The sequence below is a fragment of the Garra rufa genome, chromosome 5 (genome assembly GCF_049309525.1).
Source record: "Garra rufa chromosome 5, GarRuf1.0, whole genome shotgun sequence".
Lineage (NCBI taxonomy): Eukaryota > Metazoa > Chordata > Actinopteri > Cypriniformes > Cyprinidae > Garra > Garra rufa.
In genome coordinates this window covers 40,426,285-40,453,958 of record NC_133365.1, presented here as the reverse complement: position 1 = coordinate 40,453,958, position 27,674 = coordinate 40,426,285, and the positions used below count along the sequence as shown (strand labels likewise).

Here is a 27,674-nt window from a genome sequence, read left to right as displayed (position 1 = left end):
ATCCATTTGCCACTGTTTCCTTTTCAAAGTCCAGATGAACTCAAACGGTTGTAAATACTGCAAATTCTTTTATAAAGCTGTTGAACTTCCACACAAACACGTTAACAGACAAACTTTCTGCTGGTTACCAAGGAAACTGTATCGCAAATTTGGCACAAAAATCATGGCAGGGCTGGTTAGAATGGGTAACATGGAGAATCTAACCATCTGGCAGGATATGACACCATGATTACACGACTGTATCCCCTGTGCAAACTCTGTGCAGCTCCATAGTAAACACGATATTTTAGAACGACCTTCATCAGAGAAGCCCTGTGTTCAGTACAAATCACCACATTCATGTTTTATAGAAAAGATTAACACCGTAAGTTCTCAGCAAAGCCTGTAAGTCCTATCACAGCGTGAGTGATGTCATATTACTGTATGAGTGATGTCATATCACTGATAAATACAGAGAAACAAAATGCAATGCTTTCAAATCGAGTTCGAACATTTTCGCAAAACATATCGAACAAACTCAGATACAATACAGAGTTAAAATGATCGGAAAGCATTTTCACAAAATGATAACATTTAGCAAGACACAAATTATTTAAAGATGCTTAACTTCAAAATTGTACACATCCGCTCGCTCGCGCTCATCAATAATCTTCACACACGTCCCGTCCTTTAAAATACTCAATGTGATCTGTTTGCGTCATCTACAACTAAATGAATAGATTATACCAAATGTAAAACGCACAATGCACCCGTTCATAAAGAGAAAAGGGGAAAACGAAAAAAAGAAAGATAGAGAGACAGAGAAAGAAAGAAGGAGAGAGAGAGTGGTATAAAAGTAGTATACATTTTTTGTGATTACAAAGAAAGAAAAAAACGGTTTAGGGCTTCAAATGACCTTCTTTGCTATGGATATAATCTGAGTTTAAAAACGATTAGAAATATTTTTTTTTCCTGACACATTCAAAAAAGCTGTCTGTACATTGACGTTAATATATGTTATACTGTACAATAGCCATTAATATGTTTGTTATTACAGGTTATTATTATTACATATCTTAGAATAAGTGCTTGCTTGGTTCATAATGGCGAACCACTGATGGGACTCCAGCGCCCCCTACTGTTCTTGCGGATCGAACCACCTGCAGGGTTTTCAGAGTCTTGCTGCACCACCTAGAGGCGGCAGTGGTACTACAGCCCACCCTCACTTAATCGGCTCGTTTTTTGATCTTATTCCACAGAGAAGTTTCTTAACTGCTCATATCGTAAAAGTTCAGACGTGAAGCAGTGCGTTAATACTGAGCCAAACTGTACATATTAGTGTGCTGCAATGACACTTCCTTCTGGTTTATACTGATGGGCCATACTGATTCATACTAGTGTCGTAAATCGGAGGTGATTGTGCTCATGTTATGTATCGGATTCTCCTGCTATTATACTTTTGAATACTGCTTGCACCGGTTTGATCTGGTTTGCAGTAATCACTCGCTGCGATCGTGTTGTAAGGATTTGTGGGATGTGAGTGTTGTGTGTCAGCGTGTGGCGTTTCTGGTGCATGTTATACACGTGTTGTGGAGTGTGGGTGGGGCAGGCTGGTGGAGTTGTATCCATGTGTGAAAGTGTTGTAAGGGTGCATGCTGGGATACCCCATCAAAGAATTAGGTGACATGGTAATGGTGTTGGGCGTCATTGTAACACTATTGGGCGTCAAGGTTACTGTATTGGGTGTCATTGTGCCGCTATTCGGGGTCATGGCGACAGAACTGGGAGTCATGAGTGGGATATCATCGGGTGAGCGGCGAAGCGTGAGAGCGTAATCCCGTGGAGATGACGCCGGGGTCAAACGAAGAGGGTCACAGAGTGACCCCTCGTCTTGGTTACCCCCTGAGATGGAGGTGGGCGTGTAGCTGAGGTCATTGGGCGAGGTCTGGCGCTGAGGCGCAGTCTGAGGGGGCGTGTCCTGTCGGCTCCGTTTGTCCTTGCGGTAGTAGAGCGCGGCAAACGCCAAGACGTTGAGAAAGAGAAGCGAAGCTCCGACAGCAATCGTGACGCTCAGCTCTGTGGAGTAATCGCGTGGGTTAGCAATGACCAGCGGCCCACTGCGTGCTGTTGACTGGGGGGATTGTTTACCAGGGGTACGAGCCTTGTTGCCTCCTGGGCGTGGTGTGGCACTGTGAGAGCTGTGTGTGGTCAGGAGAGGTGGGACCCGTGTGGTGGTGGATGTGTAGTGGAACATGTCATGCAGGTTGTACAGGTGAGGTACCAGGTGCTTCCAGAAGGCCACTTTCGTAGCTCGATAATGATCCCGCACACGAGGCTTCAGCCCAATATGGAGATACAGTTGGTCATGAGGACTGTACTTGGCCCATGTCACTTCTTCAAAACGGTTTGCCTTGGTGTGGATGAACTTAGTGTCCTGAGGAACTGGCTTGTTTGGATCCCTAAAGTAAACATTCAGATACACACACACAAAAAAAAGTTAATTTATTACATCTCAAATATATAAAACAGTGTTATATTGGTTATTTTTTTTGCGTTTTTGGTTTTATTTTAATAGGATAATGGAGTAATGGAAGCAAATTAAGAGAGAAAGGGGGGATGGGATGGGATTGGGAAACCTACACAAGTGCACAATGTCAGCGCACTGCCCACAATTCTATTGGCACCAACAACAGTACTACTAGTTTTAGTAAATTTTAAAATTAATATATACAGTTGAGGTCAAAAGTTTACATACAGCTTGTAGAATCTGCTAAATCTGTATTATTTTACCAAAATAAGAGGGGTCATACAAAATGCATGTTATTTTTTTTATTTAGTATTGGCCTGAATAAGACATTTCACATAAAAGACATTTACATTAAATCCACAATAAAAAATAATAGTTACATTTATAAAAATGATCCCGTTCAAAAGTTTACATACACTTGAATCATTCAAATAACAACACAGTATTAAGAATCAAGTGCATGTAAACTTTTGAATGGGGTATTTTTTTTTTAAATTTAACTATTTTGTCTTGTGGACTATATGTAAATGTCTTTATGTGAAATATCTTATTCAGGTCAGTACTAAATAAAAAAAAAACATGTATTTTGTATGATCCCTCTTGTTTTGGTAAAATAATTAACATTTTGCAGATTCTGCAAGGTGTATGTAAACTTTTGACCTCAACTGTATTTCCTCATGTCATATGAATTTATTTGATTCCATTTTGCTTTGACTGAAATTAGTCTGCCAAATTACCATTTTAGCTGATGAAAGTATATCAAACTATAAAAGCAAACTTTAAAAAAAAATGTACACTATTGTTCAAAAGCTGTCAAAATCAGGATTTTTTTTAAGATAAATAAATACATATTTTGATCAGCAAGGATGCATTAAATTGATCAAAAGTTACAGTAAAGATGTTTATATTGTTACCAAAGATTTATATTTCAAGTAAATGCTGGGGGTTATTCAACTTTTTCAAGGTATCCTGAAAAAATGTACAATGGTTTTTACAGAAATATTAAGTATACTAACAATATAAAATGTTTCTTGAGCACCAAATCAATCAAATTAAAATGATTTCTAAAGGATCATGTGACACTGACGCCTGGAATAAAGGCAGCCAAAAAAATATATATATAATAATTCAAAGGAATAAATTACATTAAAAAATATTAAAATAAGAAAACAGTTATTAACATTTTTACTGTATTTTTGATCAAATAAATGCAGCCTAATAGCATAAGAGAGTTTTTGAACAGTATTATCAAACATATAAAAGATTTATCAATACACACAAAATGAGAATAACAACATTAAAACTATTCCTGTTGTGAGCTAATTTATGTGCATGTTTGTGTTTAAGCAGGTCATTTACAGGTGCACTGTTTATCATGCCTCTTTCTTTCCACCAGAGGGTACTGTTTCATTGAGTTCAATGATGATGCCCTGTTTTACATTGAAATTTACTTACAGCACTGCTCCTCCCACAATTTCTGCTATACTCCCTATGACCGACTTCAAGGTCACAATGATTTTCTAATTTACCAGTCACACCTGTTTTATCATTTAATGGAGTCTGGGTAGGATGGGAGCTACTTGTATTGTGACAAAATGCATTATTATGCATAATTGTGACATTACATAACAGATTATAGAATGTCATGAATAAATAAATACATTTGCTAATTTGTTCCCCTTAAGTCCGCCACTTATAATCTTTTGCTTGTGTTGCTTTGTATTTCTAATTTTACAGTATTTTGCATATTGATTTGCAGAAATGTTTTAGAGAGTGTTCTGTTTTACCCGGTCTTTGCAAAGTTGGTCCAGTAGGTCATGACGACAGCACTCAGCATGATATCATTGCGGGAGAAGTTGCAGGGGAAGAGTTCTGTTGGACCAATAAGTGGAACACCAAACACATAGGGCAGCTCATCACCGTGTGCGGCGTCTGCCCATGGAGGCTTCATGGGGCTCTGGCAGTGATGGTAGAATGCATAGAAGAAGGTTGGAGAACCGTAACGTGCATGCAGGTCAGCCGTTACCACAGCTGGCTCCACCCACTGGTGATCCGTAAACATGGCCACGAGGGTTTTACGACGAGTTTCGGGATTGTCTCGATCAGCCCAGTCTGTGTACATAAACTTTATGGTCTCTCTGAGAGTGTCCTTCCCTTCTGGATATCCGTAGAGACCGTCTACAAAATCAGATACGGTGAAGTCAAAATCTGAGCCAGAAACTCCGCCCTCTTCTGGTTCCACCACGCCCTCTACAAAGCGGAATCCCTCTCCCTGGTTAACGCCCAACATGATGTCATAGTTAAGGAATTCACCCTGCTCCATGAGCACTTCAGGGTCATCCGGGATGAGGTCACCATCAATGACAGGGCCAAAGGCCACATGGAAGCGTGCTGGCTGAATTTCCTGCTCTACCAGCTCTCTGTAGCTGCGCTTCTGCATGCAGAGGACCAGATCCTGCATAAAACACAAACACATGCAACCATTATATCTGCCTCCACACCTACACTGGTACAAACTGCTATAGTCATAAAACAGGTAGACACTTAATTTAAAGATTTAAAAATTAAAATTTGATGTTTATCTGCTTACCCTAAGGGCATCCAAGATGTAGGTGACTTTGTTTCTTCAGTAGAACACAAACAAAGATTTTTAACTCAAACCGTTGCAGTCGGTCAGTCATATAATGGCAGTCAATGGGACCCATGGCTTTGAGAATCAAAAAAACATGACAATACCAAATGAATCCCTGCGGCTCATGACGATACATTGAGGTCTTAGGACACAAAACAATTGGTCTGTGCAAGAAACTGAACAGTATGTAATTTTTTACCTCAAATCCACTGCGATGGTTACGTCAACATGCTCTGGCATAGTAGATGCATGCACGGAAGCAATACACAGAGAGATTGTGGGTACGACGGCTACTCAAAATGGCAATTACTTGTGCTTATCCTGATTGTTGCAACAGATTAAAAACTAAAAGATTACTTTTCCTTGCGCAAACTCATCCGGAAGTGTAGCCTCTTCACCAACTCCCAACTTTTGAGCCTGATCGACTAAAGTTATGGTTGCTTGCTCTTCGTCACATGCCGGCTGTTGTGAACACGCTCAAGACAGTTGGACATTGCAGTGGATCGAGAGGTAAAAAATAATACAAATACTGTTCATTTTCTTGCACAGGCCAATTGTTTTGTGCCTTAAAACCTCAATGTATTGTCACGAGCCGCAGGGTTTAATTTGGTTTTATCTATGTAAGTTTTTTTGATTCTCAAAGCCGTGTGTCCCATTGACTGCCATTATAAAGCTGACAGACTAACTGTTTGAGTTAAAAAGTCTTTGTTTGTGTTCTACTGAAGAAACAAAGTCACCTACATCTTGGATGCCCTGGGGGTAAGCAGATAAACATCAGATTTTCATTTTTGGGGGGGTATCTATGTTACAAATAAAATATTTTATTAACCAAAACTCTGGGAACCAAAAACAACACTAACTCATTATGGGCCCTAACCTTAACCCGAGCAGGCGGGAGTAATAAAAAAAAATGCTCTCTAGTACTAATAAATTTGTGGTCATACTTGACTTTGCATTCAATGTATATACTTCCATTTATATATATGCAAACACAGGAGAAGTAAACTCTGACCTGCAAGGTCTTTCAATCCTTTTGAACAGTATTTTTAATGTATTCATTTCAAAGGATTAGTTCATGTCCAGAATAAAAATTTCCTGATAATTTATTCACCCTCATGCCATTCTCGATGTCTTTTTTCCTTCAGTTGAAAAGAAATTAAGGTTTTGAGAAAATCATTCCAGGATTTTTCTCCATATAGTGGACTTCAATGGGGATCAACGGGTTAAAGGTCCAAGTTGCAGATTCAATGCAGCTTCAGAGGGCTCTACATGATCCCAGCCGAGGAATAAGCATCTTTTCTAGTAAAACGATCAGTCATTTTATTTAAAAAAAAATTCAAATGTATATACTTTGTTACCACAAATGCTCATCTTGCAATACCGTGACCCCACGTAATCACGCACACGTTCCAACCCAGTGTTTACAAAGTGAATACGCAAAGAAGCCAAACAGCATTACAAAAAAGGTAAAACAACGATGTCGGATGATTTTGAAGTTGGAGCAGAAAATGAGATGGAGTTTTTCGCCCTACCCAATCCTTTTTGAACCGAAGTACACAGACAGATAGACCAAGACGAGCATTTGTGGTTAAAAAGTACATAAATGTAATTTTTTTAGAAAATGGCAGATTGTTTCGCTAAATAAGACCCTTATTCCTTGGCTGGGATCGTGTAGAGCCTTTTGAAGCTGCAATGAAATATCTATTTTAACCTTCAATCCATTGGCCACCACTGAAGTCCACTATATGGAGAAAAATCCTTTAAATTTAATTTATTTTTGACTGAACATCTTGGATGACATGGGGGGTGAGTAAATTTTAAGGAATTTTATTATTCTGGAAGTGAACTAATCCTTATTTATTGTAACTTGTAATCCTGTTTGTAGCAATGTCTAAGGAAATTTCACATTCTTTACATAGTCTAGTTTGACAGAAACTGCATGGTGTCTTATTTCCATCTCACTTGACAAGATTCTGCACAAAATACATACAACTGTGTTGTTGCTGTCTCTTTAATAACTCAAAATACCCATAAAATCACAAGAAACATCTTACTTGTGTGTCAAGGACATTACAGCCAACACGCTCCGCGAGGAGACGTGTGTATTTCACAGGCTGATAGTTCACTGACCAACTGGACAGTGCTGATCCGCTCTGAATGATTGCTCTGTGAAACAAACCTAGAGAGAGAACAGTGAAATGTCAGAAGAAAATAAAACAGTAAATGCCATGCCAATATTCCAGATCAGCAATTATATTAGTATTGTATCCGCAAAGGGCAGAGTTGCAGTATCTTCACCCGTCATGAAAGAGGGGTCCATCCACATCCTGGGCTTTCTAAGAGACTCACTAAAGCCATCTCAATGTGACCCTCACAACCTTCAGCCAAATCATTATACATTTCTTATCCACTCCACTTCCAATTTTTAAATGAAATGTTTTTAAAATAGTGTCAGCACATGTTGGGCAGATCATCTCTTATTAAATCCATTAACAATCTGTTAGGTCTGTTTGAAATTTTTTATTTTTTTATTATTAAGGGGCACTTGATCTCCAGGGGCATCTTTGCTTTTATGGTGGCATTTTTTCCCGACCATAAAATAAATGCTCCAGCTGAATCCATTATGGCTACTGATTAATTTTGACTAAAAACACTTTATATTCAACTAACAGTTTTGTATTAAGTGCAAGAATATAAGCTCAGTTGGCTTGAGCTACAACCCAAGATATTCAACTCCCATCTGGTGGGTGGTGGGCATTTTATTTATCATTTAATACTTTAGTGCAGTGCATAGAGAAATCTGACAGCAACCATGTCTACAGAGACACTAATCCCAAACTTGATAGGCCTAGAATACAATATCATGACCACCAATATCATCCGATGTTCTCCGCAAAACATGAATCATGAGTCATCACCATTGTGGCCTTGAGCAAGACACTTCCACACAAAGACTGCTCCAGCAGGAGTGCTGCTATAATGAACTCATGTCATGACTCGACGGTGGCATTGAATGAAAGTCGTGTAAACAAGTTCTCAACCTTGCTCATGATACATAAGCATTTCAGTTTTGTTCGGCTCTAAGTTATCATTTCCGCCAAGACAAGTCTTCCATAACCAGCACATGCATTTCTGACTCATACAAATTACTCTACAAGGAAACAGTGGAGAAACAACTTCAACAGCTACATCCTACTGGGATGCCCTACTGGGTGTAAAACATGCCCACCACCCACCAGATGGGAGCTGAATTTGTCGTGAATTTCAGGGGGTACAACTCAAGCCAGCTATTATGAAACTGAATACAAAAAGTTATAGATTAGGGGTTTTCAACTTTTTGCAAATGACCCATATGATGTCTAAAGACCTATTTATACTTTTAATACACTGGATTAGTATGATTTTTAATGTTTTTTTAAAGAAGTCTTTTCTGATCATCAAGGCTGCATTTATTTGATTAAAACAGAACATACAGAAAAAAACAGTAATGTTGTAAAATATTATTGTAATTTAAATGAGTGGTTTTCTATTTTAATTTACTTTAAAATAGAATTTATTCCTGTAATGCAATGCTGAATTTTCAGCATCATTACTCCAGTCTTCAATGTCACATGATCCTTCAGAAATCATTCTATTTTTCTGATTTATTACCAATGTTGGAAACAGTTGTGCTGCTTAATATTTTTTGAGAACCTGTGAGACTTTTTTCAGGATTCTTTGATGAATAAAACATTAAAAAGAACAGCATTTATTTAAAATTAAAAATAGAAATCTTCTGTAACAACATAAACTACTGTTCAGTTTAGGGTCAGTAATTCTTTTCTTTCTTTCTTTTTTTGAAAGAAGAAATTAATACTTTTATTTAGCAAGGATGTGATAAATTGATAAAAAGTGATAGTAAAGACTTACATTGTTAGAAAATATTTCATATTTGAATTAATGCTGTTCTTTTTAACTGTTTATTCATCAAAGAATCCTGAAAAAAGTATCACTGGTTCTACAAAAATATTAAGCAGCACAACTGTTTCCAACATTGATAATAAATTATCAAATTAGAATGATTTCTGAAGGATCATGTGACACTGAAGACTATTAATGGTTGATGAAAATTCAGATTTGCATCACAGAAATACATTTTATTTTAAGTTTATTAAAATAGGAAACCGTTATTTTTAATTGCAATAATATTTCATAATATTACTTTTTTCGGTATTTTTGATCAAATAAATGGAACTTTGATTAACACAAGAGACTGATCTCACTGATCCCAAACTATTTGCAATATATTTTTGTTTTACATTATTTTATTCATTATTTATATTTTTAGTTTTATTTATTATACATTATTTTATAATAATCTTTATTTTTATTATTATTATTACCTTTTATCATGTAACAGTAAAGCCAAAGCTAATTCAGATATTATCTGGAAAACATTTACTTTGTATTAGGACAGTGTATCTTTTTTCTACTTAGAATTAGAATAATGTTAGGTGTATAACCCTTAAAGAAAAACAAACAAACAAACATACAAAAACATAGTGTTTAAAAAAAACATAAAAATAAATGCGTTTAAATACTTACTTTACATACTCTATGCATATTGGAAACTCTAAATTTTCTCTATCTCTATCATGTAGAAAATATTATTTTATTCAATCCAATGTTTAGTCATACAGAATGAAACGGAATCCAAAATCCACATCTATATGCAGATTTATCCTTGTCTGCAGATGAGCTTTTCTACTGAACAGTAAAATTGATTTTTAATTGTTTCAAGTCATACTGTATATTTCACTCCGTCTGGAACAGTGAGAATAATTTAAAGAGAGCTTAAATCCTAATGACTTAGTATCAGCGTATTTCAGAGCTGCAACAAAGCCACAGAAAGCACAGCTAAAAAGATGAGGAAGAAAGAGAGAACTCTAAGATGGGAAGGAAGAGGATGTAGCTTGAGTCCGATCATTTTGAACATCTATATAAATGAAACAATAACAGTGGCGGTGCAGTCTGCCACCCCTGACCTCTCTTTATACACACTGAAATCAAATGTCTGCTTAACAGGGATGACCTGGTTCTGTGGTCCACACACAAAAAAGGAATGTAGCAAAGATGCTCCCTGCTGGAGGAATAATTGCAAAAATTGATAGTGACAGTCAATTTGGAGAAAACCAGAACTATGCTTTTCTATAAGAAAGCAGGATTTCTGGGAAACGGATAGCAGTTGAGGTGGCGGAATCCTACAATACACAGCCACTTAAAATCTTACAATTTAAATAAGTGCACCTGCGTTTTATTCCAGGTGTAAATGCATTCAGTGAGAAAGCGCTATAAAATTATACAGCATGCACAAAATCACGTTTCTTTAAAATATATGTACCAGAAAATGCATGGATAAAACGGATAATTTGATCATAAAACTATCATATGGATATGAAATAGAAGGACCAGCTGCAACTGACATAAAAAAGGGAGAAGCACAAAACAGTGGGACAAAGAGAAAGAGATGAGATAGGTAGAGGAGACAGAGTGTTATCAATACTGTACGTTGAAGCAAAGCGATGATGTAGGATCAATATCCCTGCAGGTGTGTGTGATTGGCTCTGATCTCTTTAAAACACACTTTGCACACACGCCTAGCAGTGACAGACACACCTACACACACTCGAGGCCCACAACAGAGGGATAAGGCTGATGAGGCAGGAGACGAGTTACCATGGTTACAGCAGAGATTACCGTGGTAACGGAAACTCGGATGTGACAGTGGTCATGGCTGCAGAGGCAGCTGTCTCAGCAGTTACAGACTGCAAAAATACACTTTACGTGCCTTACAGAGACACACCTTTAACTGATTATCATAAGGTGTTATGTGGGGTTTCATTATAGAAAATTACTTAATTACCAGTGAGCAGATTTTAAAAGGAAACAATTAATTCATCATGCAAGTATAATTCATATTTTCAATACAGTTTGATTAAAGTGCACGCACTGTCATGTCCCTCTGTTTTAACACATGATCTAATATAAATGTGCAATTTCTCTGCATCTGTGACATTATATGGTATTATGAGCACTTCCTATGTTGATCTGCCTCTTTAGGATGAATCGCTTGTTGTATTCCCCAACTCTAAGTCGCTTTGGATAAAAGCGTCTGCTAAATGGATACATCTAAATGTAATATGATGAATTAGACATGTGCCATATGACGATTTTTGATCGTGGATGATTGAAATGTTTCCACGATCTGCTATTGAAAAAATATCATCGTATCGTGCTACAGCGTGCCTCTGTCTTAATATATTGTACAATACAACATAGATTCACTCATGGGACACTGCTTGTATTGGTAATCACAAAAGTACATTATTTGTATGTGCTCTAAAGCCTTGCCGGTAAATAACGTTATCTAACTAAGCTATCTTTCACATCTGATTCACTAATAATTTGCTAATACTGTCCAAATCACACAAGGATTACATATAAACACAGTTGGTTATGTTTAAAGTGAAAGTAAACAGTTGAGAGAAAAACAAATGAGCATCTGTAGACATTATATGCGTGCAGTTCTTAAAGCGACAGAACTATACATGCTGCCTATTGTCATTAAAGGGACAGTTCACCAAAAAAATTACTCACTCACTTGTCCCAAATCTCTATTTAATTTTTTTGTGCTAAACACAAAAGAATACATTTTGAAGAATGTGGTTAACAGTACAGGAGCTGGTCCTCACTGACTTTGATAGTGGGGAAAAAAAAATAAAATAAAAAATACTATGAAAGTACCTGGGGACCCAGCAACTGTTTGGTTACCCACATTCTTCAAATTAAGTTTTATGTTCAACATGTTTTTTGTTTTAGAAAAAAATCGAGAGTGAGTAAATGATGACAGAATTGTCATTTTTGGGTGATGGTGGGCTAATAAAACAAATAAAATTAACTCACTGCTTTTGACTGAAGAACTTCAGTTGCTTTAATAAGAGTCAATGTATAATTTATGTATATAGTGTTTCATTTTTATATTTGTTTATTCAATTTCTTGAACGCTACTACTAAATACACCTACTGTACCTGAAAATTATTTTGTTTTATTTGTATATTATGTGTATTTGTAGCCTATCTTTGTTCTTATTTTTTTAATAACAAAGATTAAAAAATGACAAATATTTTTTTATCTTTGCTCAATTTGGCCTAAACATCTGCCATTCTTTTTATTTTTAAAAAATCTGATATGATATTTTTGCCATATCGCCCACTCCTATGATAAATGAAATATTAATATTATTTAGGTGTGTGATCTCTAACCTTCAGAATGGTGTGAAAGAGTGAGCAAGCTGACACAGGACGCTCCGATTCCTGAGCCAAACACGGTCACACGGCCCGGATCACCACCGAAATATCCAATATTCTTGTTGATCCAGCGAAGAGCTTGAATCTGATCCAAGAGACCATAATTCCCTTTAGCGGCCTGGTCACCTGTGCTTAAAAATCCTAAAAGAAAGACGGAGAACAGAAAGATTTGACAAAACTGTTCTGACTTCTCATCAGTGATTTTGAGAGAGAATCTTTCAGTATAACATCTTTGTTTCTGGCAGCTGAAAACAAAGAATTTACTGCAGTTTAAAGGGATAGTTCACCCAAAAATGAAAATTCTGTAATTAATTACTCACCCTCATGTCGTTCCAAACCCATAGGACCTTTGTTCATCTTGGGAACACAAATTAAGATATCCAAGCCTGACTTCTGACAGCAATGCAACCACTATGTTCAAGGGCCAGAAAGATAGTATCTTAAAATAGTCCATGTAACATCAGTGGTTCAACCGCAATGTTATAAAGATATGAGAATATAGTACAACGGAGCTAAAGGCATGCCCGAAGAAAAAAATGCTTTACACTGTGCCCAAAGTGTGTGATTGCCAAAAAAAAAAAAAACAGATTTTGTGTGAAAATAAATCATACAAGTCGTTTGTTTTGTTTAAAAAGCTTATAAATGTATGAGGTGGCAAGGGATGACAATGTCCTTACTACCTTTCTGGTACCTTATACATGGTAGTTGCATTGTTGTCTATGCAAGGTCAGAAAGCTCTCTGATTTTATCAAAAATATCTTAAAGGGGACCTTTTATGCAAAAATCACTTAAAAGGTGTTTGAACACAGTTGTGTGGCCGCAGTGTGTAAAAACAACCAGCCTATAATGGTACAAATTCACCTACTAATCTTTTTAGAATCCAAATAAATTATAAACAGTCTCTCTGAACACACAATTCCAGATTTCTCCCTACATTGACATCATTGTAGGGAGAAATCCCACCCATTTGTGATGATCTCTGCCCTATTAGCATAGACACAGTCCTGAGTGAGAAGCAGCAGTCTGCCATTACAGTTTTTTTGCTATAGCTGCTGGAGAAACAATGTCAACACCAAAGAGGCATTACAAACTTTGTGTTTTGGGAGGCACCAACGAACATAGGAGTTTCCATAGACTTTCTCCACCTGAGCCACTGAGGACACTGTGGTTACATTTCCCAGAAAAAAAAAAATCAGTACAAAACAAGTCCTATATGTTTGTTCCAATCATTTTATGTTAGACTGCCTCACAAACAAGGGCTAGTTCAACACTGGATTCTCACAAAGTTTGATTCTGAAGGAGGGATCAATACCAATGCTTTGTTCTGACATTTTTAGTGTGTGAGATTGTCCTGTTTTGTTTTTGCCGGCTCTTGAAGCTCTTCTAAAAAGGGGGCTGGTAGCACCAGCTTATTTGCATTTAAAGAGACAAACACATAAACTGTGTTTTTGTGTATTCCAAAAGTATCAATTTTAACAAGCTAAAAAATCTGTTGGGAATTTTGCGCAAGAACTTCTCATACACACTCTGGGGACAAAAAAGGGGGTATAATAGGTCACCTTTAATTTGTGTTCGGAAGATGAATGAAGGTCTTATGTGTTTGGAATGAGTAAATAATGACCGAATCCCTTTAAAGAAACAGAACCACTTATGAGATTATGGGTATCCCTTCTTGTAATGATGCATACAAAAAAATATATCCTTGAACCCTGAAGTAAATATGGCCTCACAACTGAAAATAGCTGGAATTCTTATGAAAAATACTGTAGATGTAAGGGGGGGTTATATCAAATGACAGCTATTCATTACAAATTCTTTTTTTTATCACTGGCAGTTGTTCAGTTTTACTGTATACTTTGCTTGAAAGAAAATCATCAGGTGGTGTAGGCCAAAACTAGACCCCTGTAAAATCTGGGACATATTTGTGAAACAAGTACAAAAGAGCTTTGATAAATTCATTTAACTTGAAAAATCAGGCATTGGGAAAGACAGTTTTGAGTACTTCAAACATCCAGCACATTGATTTAATTCGGTGGTTATATTGCTACTGCTTGTTCTTTTTCAGAGATGATTGTTGTTTTATAGGGTTCCGCTTTGCTGTTTTATCAGAGCGTTTCCAGAGCTTCTTCATTCCTAAAGACGGAAGCATTCCTCAATTCATCTCTCTTTCTTTCATCGTAGGTGATTTTGTCTGATAACATTTGAGTAGGAACTCTGTGTTGTTTTGATGCTGTAGTCTCTGAGATTAAACAGAATCAGAGCTCTTTAGAAAAGAAGCGCACTAACAGCACTCTCTCTGAATGCGGCTGTAATGGACAGATCTGTTCCCCAAAGCATTTATAAAACATTATTGAGGTCTTCCAAAGACTCGGATGCTTTTATAATGGCTGACATGTTGCATTTGGAGTGACAGTATCTTTCCTTGCATGTTGATCTCTCCTCCAAACCAGAAAAATGCTGTACTTGTTAATATTCATAAATCTCGTTTTTAACTGATTTGACCAAATTTCAAAGCAAAAAGAATGTAATTTCCTTTCGATACAGACCTAATATTCCCACCCTGTAGTTGAGGGTTATGACGATGACATTGCCGTAGCTGGCCAGCACACTTCCGTCCATAATGTTGCCCGTGCCCTCCATGTACGAGCCACCATGAATAAACAGCATGACAGGACGCGGGTCATCTCGAGAATCCCTAAGCCCTGCACACACACAAACAGAAGTGCACAAAAAAAAAACATGAGGCTCTCTGCGTTCTGGAGTGTTTTTCACAGCTGCTCCAAATCTCCACAGAGATCTTCTGCACCACTGACAGACTTCAGCTTTAAATAATCTATTTAACTCCTCATCATTCAGAACACAAGTGACTAAAAATAACAACGTAACCAGCCAAGAACTGCCTCTGAGACTGCCTTTAAATTACTCAATTTCTGTGAGTTTCATTTATTATAATGATTATAGTCATTTCATGGTGAAGTGTTGTCTTCAAAAGCAGTGTTCACAAATAACAGGGTAGGCAAGTGAATAATGTCTATTCATCAGATGGATTTGAGAATGATTATAAGCTTGAATTACTGCTTAAACTTTTAAACTGGGACTGCATTTGAAATACTATGTACACACATACATATATATAACTGTACATTTACAGTAGTATTGGTTAATAATATGTGCATTCCATCACACTGACGCTGATATCTAGAAAACCACACTAAAATGCAGGGCAAACACACTGGACCACCTTATAAAATCCTCCTGAAAATGATGCAACATTGTGTAAATATCATCCAGATTATTCTCTCTTGCATTAACCACGATGGGATAAAAAATGAATAGGAAAAACATTAAAAATGAATTCATCTGAAAGAATGATGAAAACAGGACATACCATCATCCTCCGAACGCTCTGTGTCAGCTGACATGTCGCCCGTTCTCTTTGTACCTAGAGAGAGAGGAGAGAGAGGGATGATAAATTAGACGAGCAGACAGAAACTAGACCACAGAGAAACATGTTGGTGTGTTTGTGTGTATTGGGGGTTGTGCTTAAGTGGGGGATGTATAAAAGCTCAGTGGACTTCTCTCTAAATTACTGTGGGATGCCAACAAGGGTTCACTTTCCCACTCCGAACCCTGCAATAATAAAGCTTTCAGCATTTTACCAGGAGCAAGTCACTATTTCTTTTAAATGAGGCCAAAACAGTGCTCTCAACGCTCACTCCAGTGGACACAGATGCTGCTTCAGTTCAACTTAAAGACGTATGGAAAGCACACAGCTGAATCTGGCCATGGGCACTGAACTTGACATCAGAGAGGCTTCTGATGTAGCTTAGAAATGCTGAGAAACACAGGAACTGAGAGGATGTGCAGGAGACTGTAGAGTTTGTAAGCTAACATTACAGGGCTCCAGCGGAATATTTTTCACTTTATTTTTGATATCCAACATTAGAATCACAATTCTGTTATGGTGCATTATGTGTGTTGCAGTGTTGGGGAAGCTTGCCAAGCTTCAATCTATTCTTGATCTACAGTGGATAAACTACAGTCAAGCAACACTCATTTTTTATAAGAAATAAATACTTCTATTCAGCAAGAATGCATTAAACAATCAAAAGTGACAGTAGACTTTTATATTGTAACAAAAGAGTTCTATTTAAAAATAAATGATGTTTTTGTACTTTATATGTATCAAAAATTCTGAAACAAATGTGACCCCAGACAACAAAACCAGTCATTTGGCTGAATAAATAAGCTTTCCATTGATGTACAGTTTGTAAGGATTTTTTTTGGCTGAGATACAACTATTTGAAAATCTGAAATCTGAGGGTGCAAAAAAAATCTAAATATTGATAAAATCATCTTTAAAGTTGTCCAAATTAAGTTCTTGGCAATACATATTACTTATCAAAAAATATGTTTTGTTATATTTACGGTAGGAAATTTACAAAATATATTCATGGAACATGACCTTTATTTAATATCCTAATGATTTTTGGCATAAAATAAAAATCGATAATTTTGACCCATACAATTTATTTTTGGCTATTACTACAAATATCCCTGTGAGACTTAAGACTCGGGTCACAAATGTCAAGGTTTCCACAAAAAATATTAAGCAGCACAACTGTTTTTAACATTGATAATACCAGAATATTATTGTTTTAAATTGTGCACTGTGAGTTAAATGCTGAAAGAACATGTTGAGCACTGCTAGTTCATGTTAGTTTATTGCATTTGTTATCAAATGAGACCTTATTGTAGTGTTACCCAAGTTAATAACAAAAGTAACTAGCAAAACATTGTTTGATTTTTCTTTTACATGAGCAAGGTTTTTGAAGGATATTTTAAAGAAATTTACACTTAAACAACAAAAAACTACAATATATTCTAATTTATATAAATGCAACACATTTGAACAGTGTTGGGGAGTAATTAGTTACATTTAATTGGATTGCGTAATATAATTACAAAAATTACACAAGAATGTGTAATTAAATTACAGGGTTACATCTAAATATTTCCACACACACATACAGATTTGATTGATTTCTTTCCAAAATTGCATTGACTGCTCTAAAATATGAGACACCAATGTTTCAGGAATTCAGGGCAGAGAACAGGACATGTTTATTTGATAACTGTTTTTCTTTTTCTTTTTGGACTTGTGTATATGCAAATTTGATTTTAAAAACAGTATCATAGCTATTAATCTGGTTATGATTTTAAATCTGTATTTAACCTCTAAAGGATTTAAAAGAGGTGCTAAAGTCTAATTTTGTGGTAGCTGTGCTTTGAAATTAAGTTATTATAATCTTCATTCAGGTGATGAAGGATTCTGAAAGTCTGACAGTAATCAGTGTTGAGTACTACTGTAAGGTTAACCCTTCCTGCTTTAAATGTTTCAAAATGATTAACAGTTTAGAAAATTTAAATGTAGAAATGTAATCAAATGAAATCAGTTATATTACCTCAATAAAGTAATTGAAATCATTACACTACTTTAGTGGTGTAGTTTAGTTTAGTATTTTAAATAGGGTAACTTGCAATCTGTAACCTATTACATTTCCAAAGTGACCTTCCCAACACTGCTTTAAAATAAATGATCTGCAATAAAAAAAAATCTAAAATGCAACATAAGAATTGAATTGGTAATTATTTTAAAAATCTGTTCAGTTACATGAACTGTCTGAATGAGCAGACTGCCTCAAAGGAATATTGCAATAAACTAACTGAATGTTATATTAAAAAAAAAAAAGAGTATTATTAAAATTGAACATGACAGCGAAAGAAAAACAAAAAAATGTGACCCTGGACCACAAAACCAGTCATAAGGGTCAATTTTTTGAAATTGAGATTTGTGGAATCTGAGGGTGCAAAAAAATCAAAATATTGAGAAAATCCCCTTTAAAGTTGTCCAAAAGTTTTTAGCAATGCATATTACTAATCAAAAATGTCGTTTTTATATATTTACAGTAGAAAATTTTCAAAATATCTTCATGGAACATGATCTTTACTTAATATCCCAATCATTTTTTGGCATAAAAGAAAAATCTATATTTCTATAGAAAATCTATATCTATTTATTTCAATTTTCTAGGCTGATAAGATTAGGAACTACACTCCCATTCCGGCGTAATAGTCAAGGAAGTTTGCTGCCGTAATATGGCCGAAGCAGGAGCAGTAATACCACGCAGCACATGTGCAAATGCTAAACTAGCTGGGAACTCATTTCTGATAATACTCCGCCTGCTTCGGCCATATTACGGCAGCAAACTTCCTTGACTATTACGCCGGAATGGAAGTGTAGTTCCTAATCTTATCAGCCTAGAAACTCGCAGCTTTGCATTTCCACCGGTCTTTGTACACGATATAACTACAGAAGAGTCAAGTTTTAAATACAACAAATATGGAAACTCGTTGGTCATTTTTGAACGCGATGCTATTGGTCTAATAGGATTCAATGATCTATGCTAAGCTATGCTAAAAGTGATATCGCCAGAACAGGAGAACGGCTGAATGGATTTCAAAACGGTAAAAATCAACTTATTAACTCGGGGGGAGTTGGAGAATGAGCCTATTTCCAAAAAAAGTGGAGTGTTCCTTTAAGACTGGTTTTGTGGTCCAGGGTCACAAATAGTACTCTACACAGCCTCAAGAGGTAAGTAAAAACTCCTTGGCATATTTACAGTAAGTAGATGAGGAAGAACCAAAACCAGTGGTGTTCTGTTAATGAATGAAGGAACTTGTGCATGAATTTTGCATGTTTGCTCACCGCTTTGTGTGGGTACGTATATATTCAGGTACAGACAGTCCTCGCTCTGCTCCTGCAGGTATGTAGCGACCGTGTCAAGGTTGTAGGTGGCCCAGACGGGCATCATGATGTCAGGCACCGCATTGCGAACGGTCTGCGGGCAGACGGGAGGGAAGCGGGTGGCGTTCCGTACGCCGGACCAGGCCGATGGAGCATCGGGCGGCATGAAGCGCTTCTCTCCTACAGGGGCGGCAGCGTAAGGCACACCCAGGTACTGATCCACAGGGCCCAGACCCTCCGTTGCCACAGCAACCCGCATCCCCCTTAGCCTGCCAAGTGCTGTGTTTACTGTGGGCTGGTAGGTCAGCGCTGTTGCCATGGAGACTGACCACATCAACCACACAAGCAGCCAACACAGAGCAAAGTTCAGAGGTCGGCAGAGCAGGTGGGTAAGCGGCAGGTAAGTTGCTGACTGTGTGTGCCACATGGTCCCTCTTAACAGCACACGCACGTTCACACTGATAAATCTCTGTCTGTAGCTCAATGACACTCGCCGCTTTGATGCAATCACACTCTAGCGCTCAAAAACAAACACGCGCCACACACTCAGGCAGATCCAGTGGGCATCTCCACAGCCAGGTGTGCACCACCAAATGCTCCATATTGCTTGATTATTTCAGCAGGTGAAGATGTTCATTTTTCCAGCACACAGATCCTTTCAGCACAAACCTGAAATATACACAAACAGGATGTTAGAACTTCTCAACACTGGACATTTTGGCCAGAATACGAACCGTATTAAAGATCCCTCAAAAAACACAGTTCTTCAGTGAATGTCAGACTCCAAATGCATGAATGTCACTGCATTAGATAACTGAATATCAAACCAAGTGGCATTTATTTTAAAGACAGCGCAGGCACACTTTTTAAGCATAAAAAGAAGTTTAAATTACTTTATAATGCAAAACCGTGCACAAAACAAACATTATCAAACAATTGGTATCATGTTTAAAATGTAGCTAGGCTTTCTAGTTGTCAAACATCAGTGGAACCAACACACTCTCATGGCAATTTGCAACTAATTTACATTTTGTTAAATTGGTGGCTAACTTGTTTATATTCGTACATTTAGGTATGATCTGATTACGACCATTGAAAAAAATATCCGCTTTCATTCATACTAATTTTACGAATTCAGAATTGCCACCTTGTAAATTTTACATTAGATTGGGTTGATAGAACATAATCACAGTTATTATGATAAATGACACCTAAGTAAATGTGAGGGAAACTGACTTCATATAAAGTATCTACAAAATGTTACTTTGGGTTGGTTCCAAAAGACTAAAATTTTGCCTACTTTTTAGATCATTTTGAAGGAAATTAAAGGTCAACTGAAGTGCTTTGAAACACGCAGTGTTATTCTATGTGTTGACTGAATCAGGAAGACAGAGCAGGACATATCAAGCTGTCCCGCTCCCTTTTTTAAATAGCCAATAGTGTTTAATTTATATCACAATGTTGGACAATGCTGTTGAGTTCATTAAAGCCACATTTGACAGCCATAATCTCATCTATATCACTAAAAATAACATTCTATGTAGAATTCAAATAAGTCTGATACGTTTTATGGTCCGCGCCGAGTTGCCGACTAATGATCCACTCCGTGCTATTGCATTCTTTGGACTGGAGCAGACTTTGTGTGCTGAGGCGGTTTGTGTGAAACAGCACAGAACCTTCTTCTTTCCCCTCAATAGAAAGCATATTTACACAGTCTGAATCAACCCTTATCCCCTATATAGTGCACTACGTGCCATTCACTGTACAGAAAATATAAAGTCTGTGAAGCTAGCAGCTACAGCTTGTATTTATAGGGGGCGGGACGCTTCGGATTCTAGGGAGCATTTGATTGGACAGAAAGTTTGATGAGAAGCTGAAGTGCAGGGTGATGTCATCAAAATAGTTGATCCATATTGGTAGAAGTGAGAGACTATAAATTTTGAATGCGTATGTCTTGTAAATACAAATTTTGTCATTGTTTTGAAACACTAGCTTATAGACAACCTAAAAGGCATAGCTCACCCAAAAATGAAAATTTGATGTTTATCTGCTTACCCCCAGGGAATCCAAGATGTAGAAAACTTTGTTTCTTAAGTAGAACACAAGCAAAGATTTTTAACTCAAACCGTTGCAGTCTGTCAGTCATATAATGGCAGTCAATGGGATCAGCTTTGAGAGTCAATTCTAATTAAACCCTGCGGCTTGTGATGATACATTGAGATCTTAATGCACAAAACAAATTGTCTGTGCAAGAAACTGAACAGTATTTATATCATTTTTTTACCTCTGATCCACTGCAATGTCCAACTGTACTAAATGTGTTCACAACAGCCAGCACGTGACGCATCAACGTACTCTGGCATAGTAGACGCATACAACGAAGTGAACTGTCGTCGCACGTATACGTCACTCATTGTTTACACAGAGAGATTGTAGGTACAACGGCTACTCAAAATGGTAATTACTTGTGCTTATCCTGATTTTTGCAACCAATTAAAAACGAAAAGATTACGTTTGTGCAAACTCATCTGGGAGTGTTAACTTTTTACTGACCCCCGACTTTTGAGCTTGATCGACTGAAATTAGGTTTGCTTGCTCGAATTCCTGAAAGAAAGATCACGGTTTCCACAAATATATTAAGCAGCAAAATTGTTTTCAACACTGATAACAATACGTAAAGTTTTTTGAGCAGCAGATCAGCATATAAGCAGTGGTAACAACTGGTAATGCACAATCACCATTTTAGATCAACTAACTGTAATACTGTAAAATATTACTATTCGAACTGAAAGCATAAAACTACGCTATGCGCTGCCATTTTCAAAGCAAAATGCAAACTAACATTTCATTCACTGACGTGCTTCACTTAAGGTACTTGCTCACTGATTCTGAAATTCTCGTCCATTAAAAAAATAAATGCGACCTCACATTGTGTAAATCACATTTACACACTGCTTTCAAAACTTTTGTACCTCTTAAAAATTTTTTTTTGAATCAACATAAAAAAAATCATCCGTAGCAAGCATTTTGAGAGGTGTTTTGACTATTCTGAGCCATTGTGACATTCTGTGTGTGCGAATTTTGACGTATGGAAAAATTCTGACTCAGTGTGCAAGTACCTTTACGGTGTTCACTCGGCAGCTCATAGACTTGCTTGCCAGCCAGCTCGCTAAAATAAAAGTAGCTTATTTTAGGTTTAAAAATTATGAAAATGAATTAAAAAAAGATTAACGATTAACATTAAAAACACAAAATAAATACACAAGAAAAACTATAAAATAATTGTATTTTTTAATATAATACTATTAACACACTTTATTATTTTGTTATTTTATTTTACTTAAAAAACTAAATAAAATGCAATAATATTATTATTACTATTATTAATTTTTTATAGTTATATTTAATGGGTCACACTATGTGCAGTATGAGCACCAAACCAAAACCCCAGAACCAGACGGAAAAAACTTATGTGCACCCCTGCATATACTAATTATTTCTAAAGGATTATGTGACACTAAAGACTGAAGTAATGGCTTCTGAAAATTCAGCTTTGCCATTATAAATGAGTTGCAATTAAAATATAATAAAACAAAAAAAATGGAATTGAAATATATTTTTAAAGTCCCCATGAAATCAACCTTAAGGTTATCTTTAAACTAGTGTGTTTCAAAACAATGGCAAAATTCACATTTACTCAATACTTACAGTTTCTAACTTCTACCAATATGGATCAACAATTTTGATGACATCACCCTGCACTTCAGCTTCTCATCAAACTTTCTGTCCAATCAAATGCTCTCTAGAATCCAAAACGTCCTGCCCTTACACACTAAAATAAATACTCACTGAAGCTCTCAAATACTTACGCTGCCAAATGGGGGTTTACCGAGCTCAACGGCTCTGGCCCAAGCTGTGGCATAAGCAAAACACTATTGGTTATTTAAACAGGGGGGCGGCTTGATATGCCCTGTCGTCCTTTTTTAGTTGAAATTACGTCAACACATAGAATAACCTGCATGATTCAAAGCACTTTAGTGGACCTTTAAATATGATCTTTTTACTGTATTTGCGATGAAACAACAAAAGAAACAAGAAAAGTGTGTACACAAACTCTCTAGCAAATGGTATGTATGTGGGAGAGGATGCAAACAGGAAAACTCAATTCCAGACGCACACACAGTTTGCGGTTCATATCTCATTCACATGCGCTAAACGGCAAGTAGAGACTCTTTAACCCTGAACCCTTGCACAGCTCCAGCACTGTGGGTTCAGTCTCATGAGGGATCAGCCATGGACGGCAGGTGGTTCTCATGTCTTCAGAGGGGAGGGGCTTAAGTCTAATAGTGCAGTGCTTGTGTTCAGAATGCATGTTGTGCGAGTGGATCAATATTCAACGCTTTAGCCACAAACACGCAGAGCAGTTGCTTTATCTGAAATCAATGTGCGTGCATGACGCTGTGGGATGGCAGCATGTAGAGCCGATGGGCTGAAACCCACAGCATTCATTAACCTGCACTGCAGTGATGAGGACCAACCACAAAACAAGAGTTCATGTCTATATCCTTTAAAAAACATGTCCGAAGATCAGACCTAGAGGTCTGACGGTATAAACGGATACACCACTGAACCATTCAGATGGCTCAAATTCTGAAATCTCATGAACATTCAAATAAATGATGTGAAATCAATATGTAACAAATCTCATGTTAAGGTAGAACAGAATTGTGCAGTTACCGTGTCTCAGATTTAAACTTTAACTTGAAGAAGACATGTTTCATTGGCCAGTCTGGTGTGAAGTCATGTATGAAGATACTTGGAGTATTTTACAGGCCACTAATTCAGAAGTGAAATGAAAGACGTACCATCTGGGATAAGTAAAACAAGGCCACAGTGTTAATTTTATTAACTATTATTTATCATTAACAACTTTAAATCTGTGAAAAGCACTCAAATTTTATCATTAAATATATCACTCTGTTTTGTCGATACTTAAGCTAAAACATTTTTAAAGACAAACTTGGTGACATCAGGCTCAATAATCCCCTTTTTCCTATACTCACTGCCCTGAAGCACTGTTTACAGAACATGCAAATGTCAAATCTGTAAGCCTTCCTAAGGCTTTGACAGAAGCACACATTTTCTGGGTAAAAAAAAGCCCTGATTTGCAACCATTTACAGCTTGAGTTGTAAACAAATTTAATTATCCAATCAGGACTGTATCTAAGAATTCTGTATGAGATCTTTTATCTCAGAGACATTACATAAAATTAAATTACATAAAACCCCCTACGAGTTTTATTCCAAGAACATTAAATACAGAGTTCTTAAAAACAAATGCATGCTTCAAAGCACTGTGCAATGCAAAATCATTAACAGCTTCGAGTACAGAACCTAAAATCCTTGATATCTACTGCCTGGCACTCTTAGAGGTGTGAAACGACTTTTGTACACAGTGCTGTAAATCGCTGGTGTGCAGAGCAGGTGTTAGCTTATATGACTTATTTTATGTAATTGCCTTTCCTGTAAATTCAACTTTAGAATGGCAAACAATACAAAACCACAAAATAAAAAATCCCATGCAAAATAAACCAGGTCTTACACAAAAACTGAAGTGAACAAAACCTAACCAAAGCCAGCTGCTATGCAGATGTTATCATGGTGTTATTACGCCCAAAAAAGCAACCTAGAGGGTAAAATAATTACAATCAGTCATTGTGCAATTAACTGGGTCGTTCCCATTATGCAGTATATTTTGAACTCTGTAAAGTATTTTGAATAAAGGTATAGCATACATTCAGAGATTGTTACTTGACAAATTGCTTGCACAATAACAAGAATATTTTCCATGATTCCTAACATGCTGATTCTGTGCAGTGCACAGAAATAAGCCTAAATATTTTCATCTTTAAAAATGCTAAACAAATTAAGTCATTATATATGTCACCCTGGACCACAAAACCAGTCATAAGGGTCAGTTTTTTAAATTGAGATTTTTAAATCATCTGAATGCTGCATAAATAAGCTTTCCATTGTTGTATGGTTGATGTATTGCTAGGATAGTACAATATTTGGCCGAGATTCAACTATCTGGAAGCTGAGAAAATCGCTTTTAAAGTTGTTCAAATGAAATTCTTAGCAATGCATATTACTAATCAAAAAATAAGTTTTGATATATTTACGATATAGGAAATTTACAAAATATCTTAATGGAACATGATCTTTTCTTAATATCCTAATGATTTTTGGCATAAAAGAAAAATCTATAATTTTGACCCATGTTGGCTATTGCTACAAATATAACCTTGCTACTTAAGACTGATTTTGTGGTCCAGGGTCACATATTAATACATATGGCGTGAAATGTTTCGTTTTTTAGGGATCTTTTACTGTTTGTTCATTCTTGTCGCTGTCCGTGGTGCTGAAGAAAACCGCTAACTGTAGAATATCAGCAGATGCAAACAAGTGTACCCTGCACTTCTGTAAATAATTTTAGCACTGGGTTCCTCCACGCTGTAATGTGGGTCAGTTAATCTGAACTGTGGAGGCCCATCGAGAGAATACTGGGAGTCCTTTTATTCCAGTGCCCATTTTCCAGTAGCGAGCGGACAGGGGAGGACGGCGGGCGCCTGAATCAGGTCAGCTGTACCGACCAGTGATGTGTTTTTCAAGATTGGGGTCTTTGATATTTACCCCACATAACTGCGAGAAATGAAACTGAGTTGGCGAATTCAGCTCTATTTACATGATACTGGTGCTATTGCCTATTCAGGTTTAATGATACAGGGTCTAGGCTGCATTCACTAGGAATGGGGTGAGTATGTGTATGCGTGTGTTCCCCGGACTCACGGCAGGGACGGTGAAAGAGACTACCATACGAGAGATGAATACCAATAGTCTTGTCTCTCCTCCTCCTCCTCCACCTCCTCCTCCTCCGTAGCTCCGACTGAACGGTGCAGTGGCGGGATGGCGCGCGGATAATAAACTATGCGGGGGCATTTCATTATTAAAAAAAAAACACTGACGAAGCTCAGTATTCACCTCACTTCCTCGTGAAAATGTACCTGGGGTGTCGCGACCCTTCCGTCGAAACGGCTAACACCAGTGTTTTGTATTGTAGATGTACAACATAACGCCTTTGGACACGCGCACGCACGTGTGCGCGCTGGGAAAGCTTTAAGCTAGCCGAGCCAACAGATGGTAAAATCACCATGACAACTTGGACTCGACACGAGTCTCGCTTCCTGGACTCATCCACACGGACGGTCTCGACATTGGTTTCTGACTGGCACTCCCGCGTGCGCTGCAGTTACCTTTCCAACAGGTGACGAACTGCAGCTTTAATTCACACGCGCGCAGCGTCACGCGCAGCCCGTGATTAATATATCAGCGGGTATTGAGCATGCACGCGGAGAACGACTCGACCCCCGAGTGTCCCTCTCGCAGACAGGCCTGTGAAACAACTAAATCACGCTGTTTTCAAACAGATGCGAATAAGTTGATGTAGTCTGACACAGAGTAGAATTACAAAGGCGACTGTTTACGGCCATCTAATGACTATGATTAACGAGATCCCACAGCCCAGATGCAGCAAATCATGGCTTTGAGGTTATTCGAATGATAATTCTCTTCCTCTCTCTACCAATTCGTCTCTCTCTCTTTCTCGCTCTCTGTTCACCCTCTTACGACTGCGAGCTTTCATGCTGCAGACGAGAGAACGAAAATGCCGTTAAAATGAAATCAAATCAAAGAAAGAAAAGACAAATCTTTCCCTTTCAAAAACCACGTCCTTTTATCGTATCCATTTCCCAAATACAAGCAATGCGGCGCATTCATTAGACCAACGTTCATTGTTCAATCAAAACGCGTTCCACATACACTCTCACACAATCCAATTTACGCCTTTTTCATAACTACCCACATTTTTTTATTCACCAGCATCGGAAAATTGCTCTTATTACTCGGGATTGTTCGTTCTCACCGCTGCCTGATATTGAGAACCGACGGCGCGCATCAGATCAGCCATAAATAAGAAAATTTTGGGCTCACCTGCCGAATCGCTCAGCCGGTATCGCATCCGAGCGTGCACTGTAATAATCTCATATCTCATCGTTTCCACCATCCAACATGCCCCCTTTTTCCCCGTCGAGCCGTGTGAACGGCGCTCGGCTCTTCTTGCGTTTTTCTTATTTTCAATTAACGTCAATCTCCCCGGGTCTATTTTAAGCGCGCGCGCTGTGCGCGGTCGCGGACGCAAGGTCAGGAGCGCCCACTGCCACGCGCGTTGCCAAGCAACCGAAGGGACACGAGCGATCTTACAAACCGGCAGCAAAACAAAATAAATAAATAAGTAAATAAGGCGGATATAGACAGCAAAAGCT

At 37.4% G+C, this 27,674-nt stretch overlaps 1 protein-coding gene across 1 annotated transcript; it reads right to left on the bottom strand.

Moving 5' to 3' along the window:
• Positions 1 to 48: 48 nt before the first annotated feature.
• nlgn3b (neuroligin 3b) lies at positions 49 to 27,565 on the bottom strand. Its single transcript, XM_073840371.1, has 8 exons — positions 27,343 to 27,565; positions 19,255 to 19,962; positions 15,874 to 15,927; positions 15,032 to 15,187; positions 12,441 to 12,626; positions 7,193 to 7,317; positions 4,294 to 4,961; positions 49 to 2,438 (listed from the first exon to the last, which is right to left on the bottom strand). Exons 2-8 carry the CDS (start codon positions 19,718 to 19,720, stop codon positions 1,556 to 1,558), a joined length of 2,538 nt encoding a protein of 845 aa, XP_073696472.1. The 5' UTR covers positions 19,721 to 19,962; positions 27,343 to 27,565; the 3' UTR covers positions 49 to 1,555.
• Between the last annotated feature and the right edge of the window lie 109 nt (positions 27,566 to 27,674).

Excerpts from the sequence above, each read along its gene's own strand:
- nlgn3b (XM_073840371.1), bottom strand. The coding sequence starts at position 19,720 with ATGTGGCACACACAGTCAGCAACTTACCTGCCGCTTACCCACCTGCTC. Across the intron at positions 15,188-15,873 it reads AGAGCGTTCGGAGGATGATG|GGCTTAGGGATTCTCGAGAT; the intron begins GTATGTCCTGTT and ends GTGTGTGTGCAG. Across the intron at positions 4,962-7,192 it reads GTAATGTCCTTGACACACAA|GATCTGGTCCTCTGCATGCA; the intron begins GTAAGATGTTTC and ends TGTTTTATGCAG.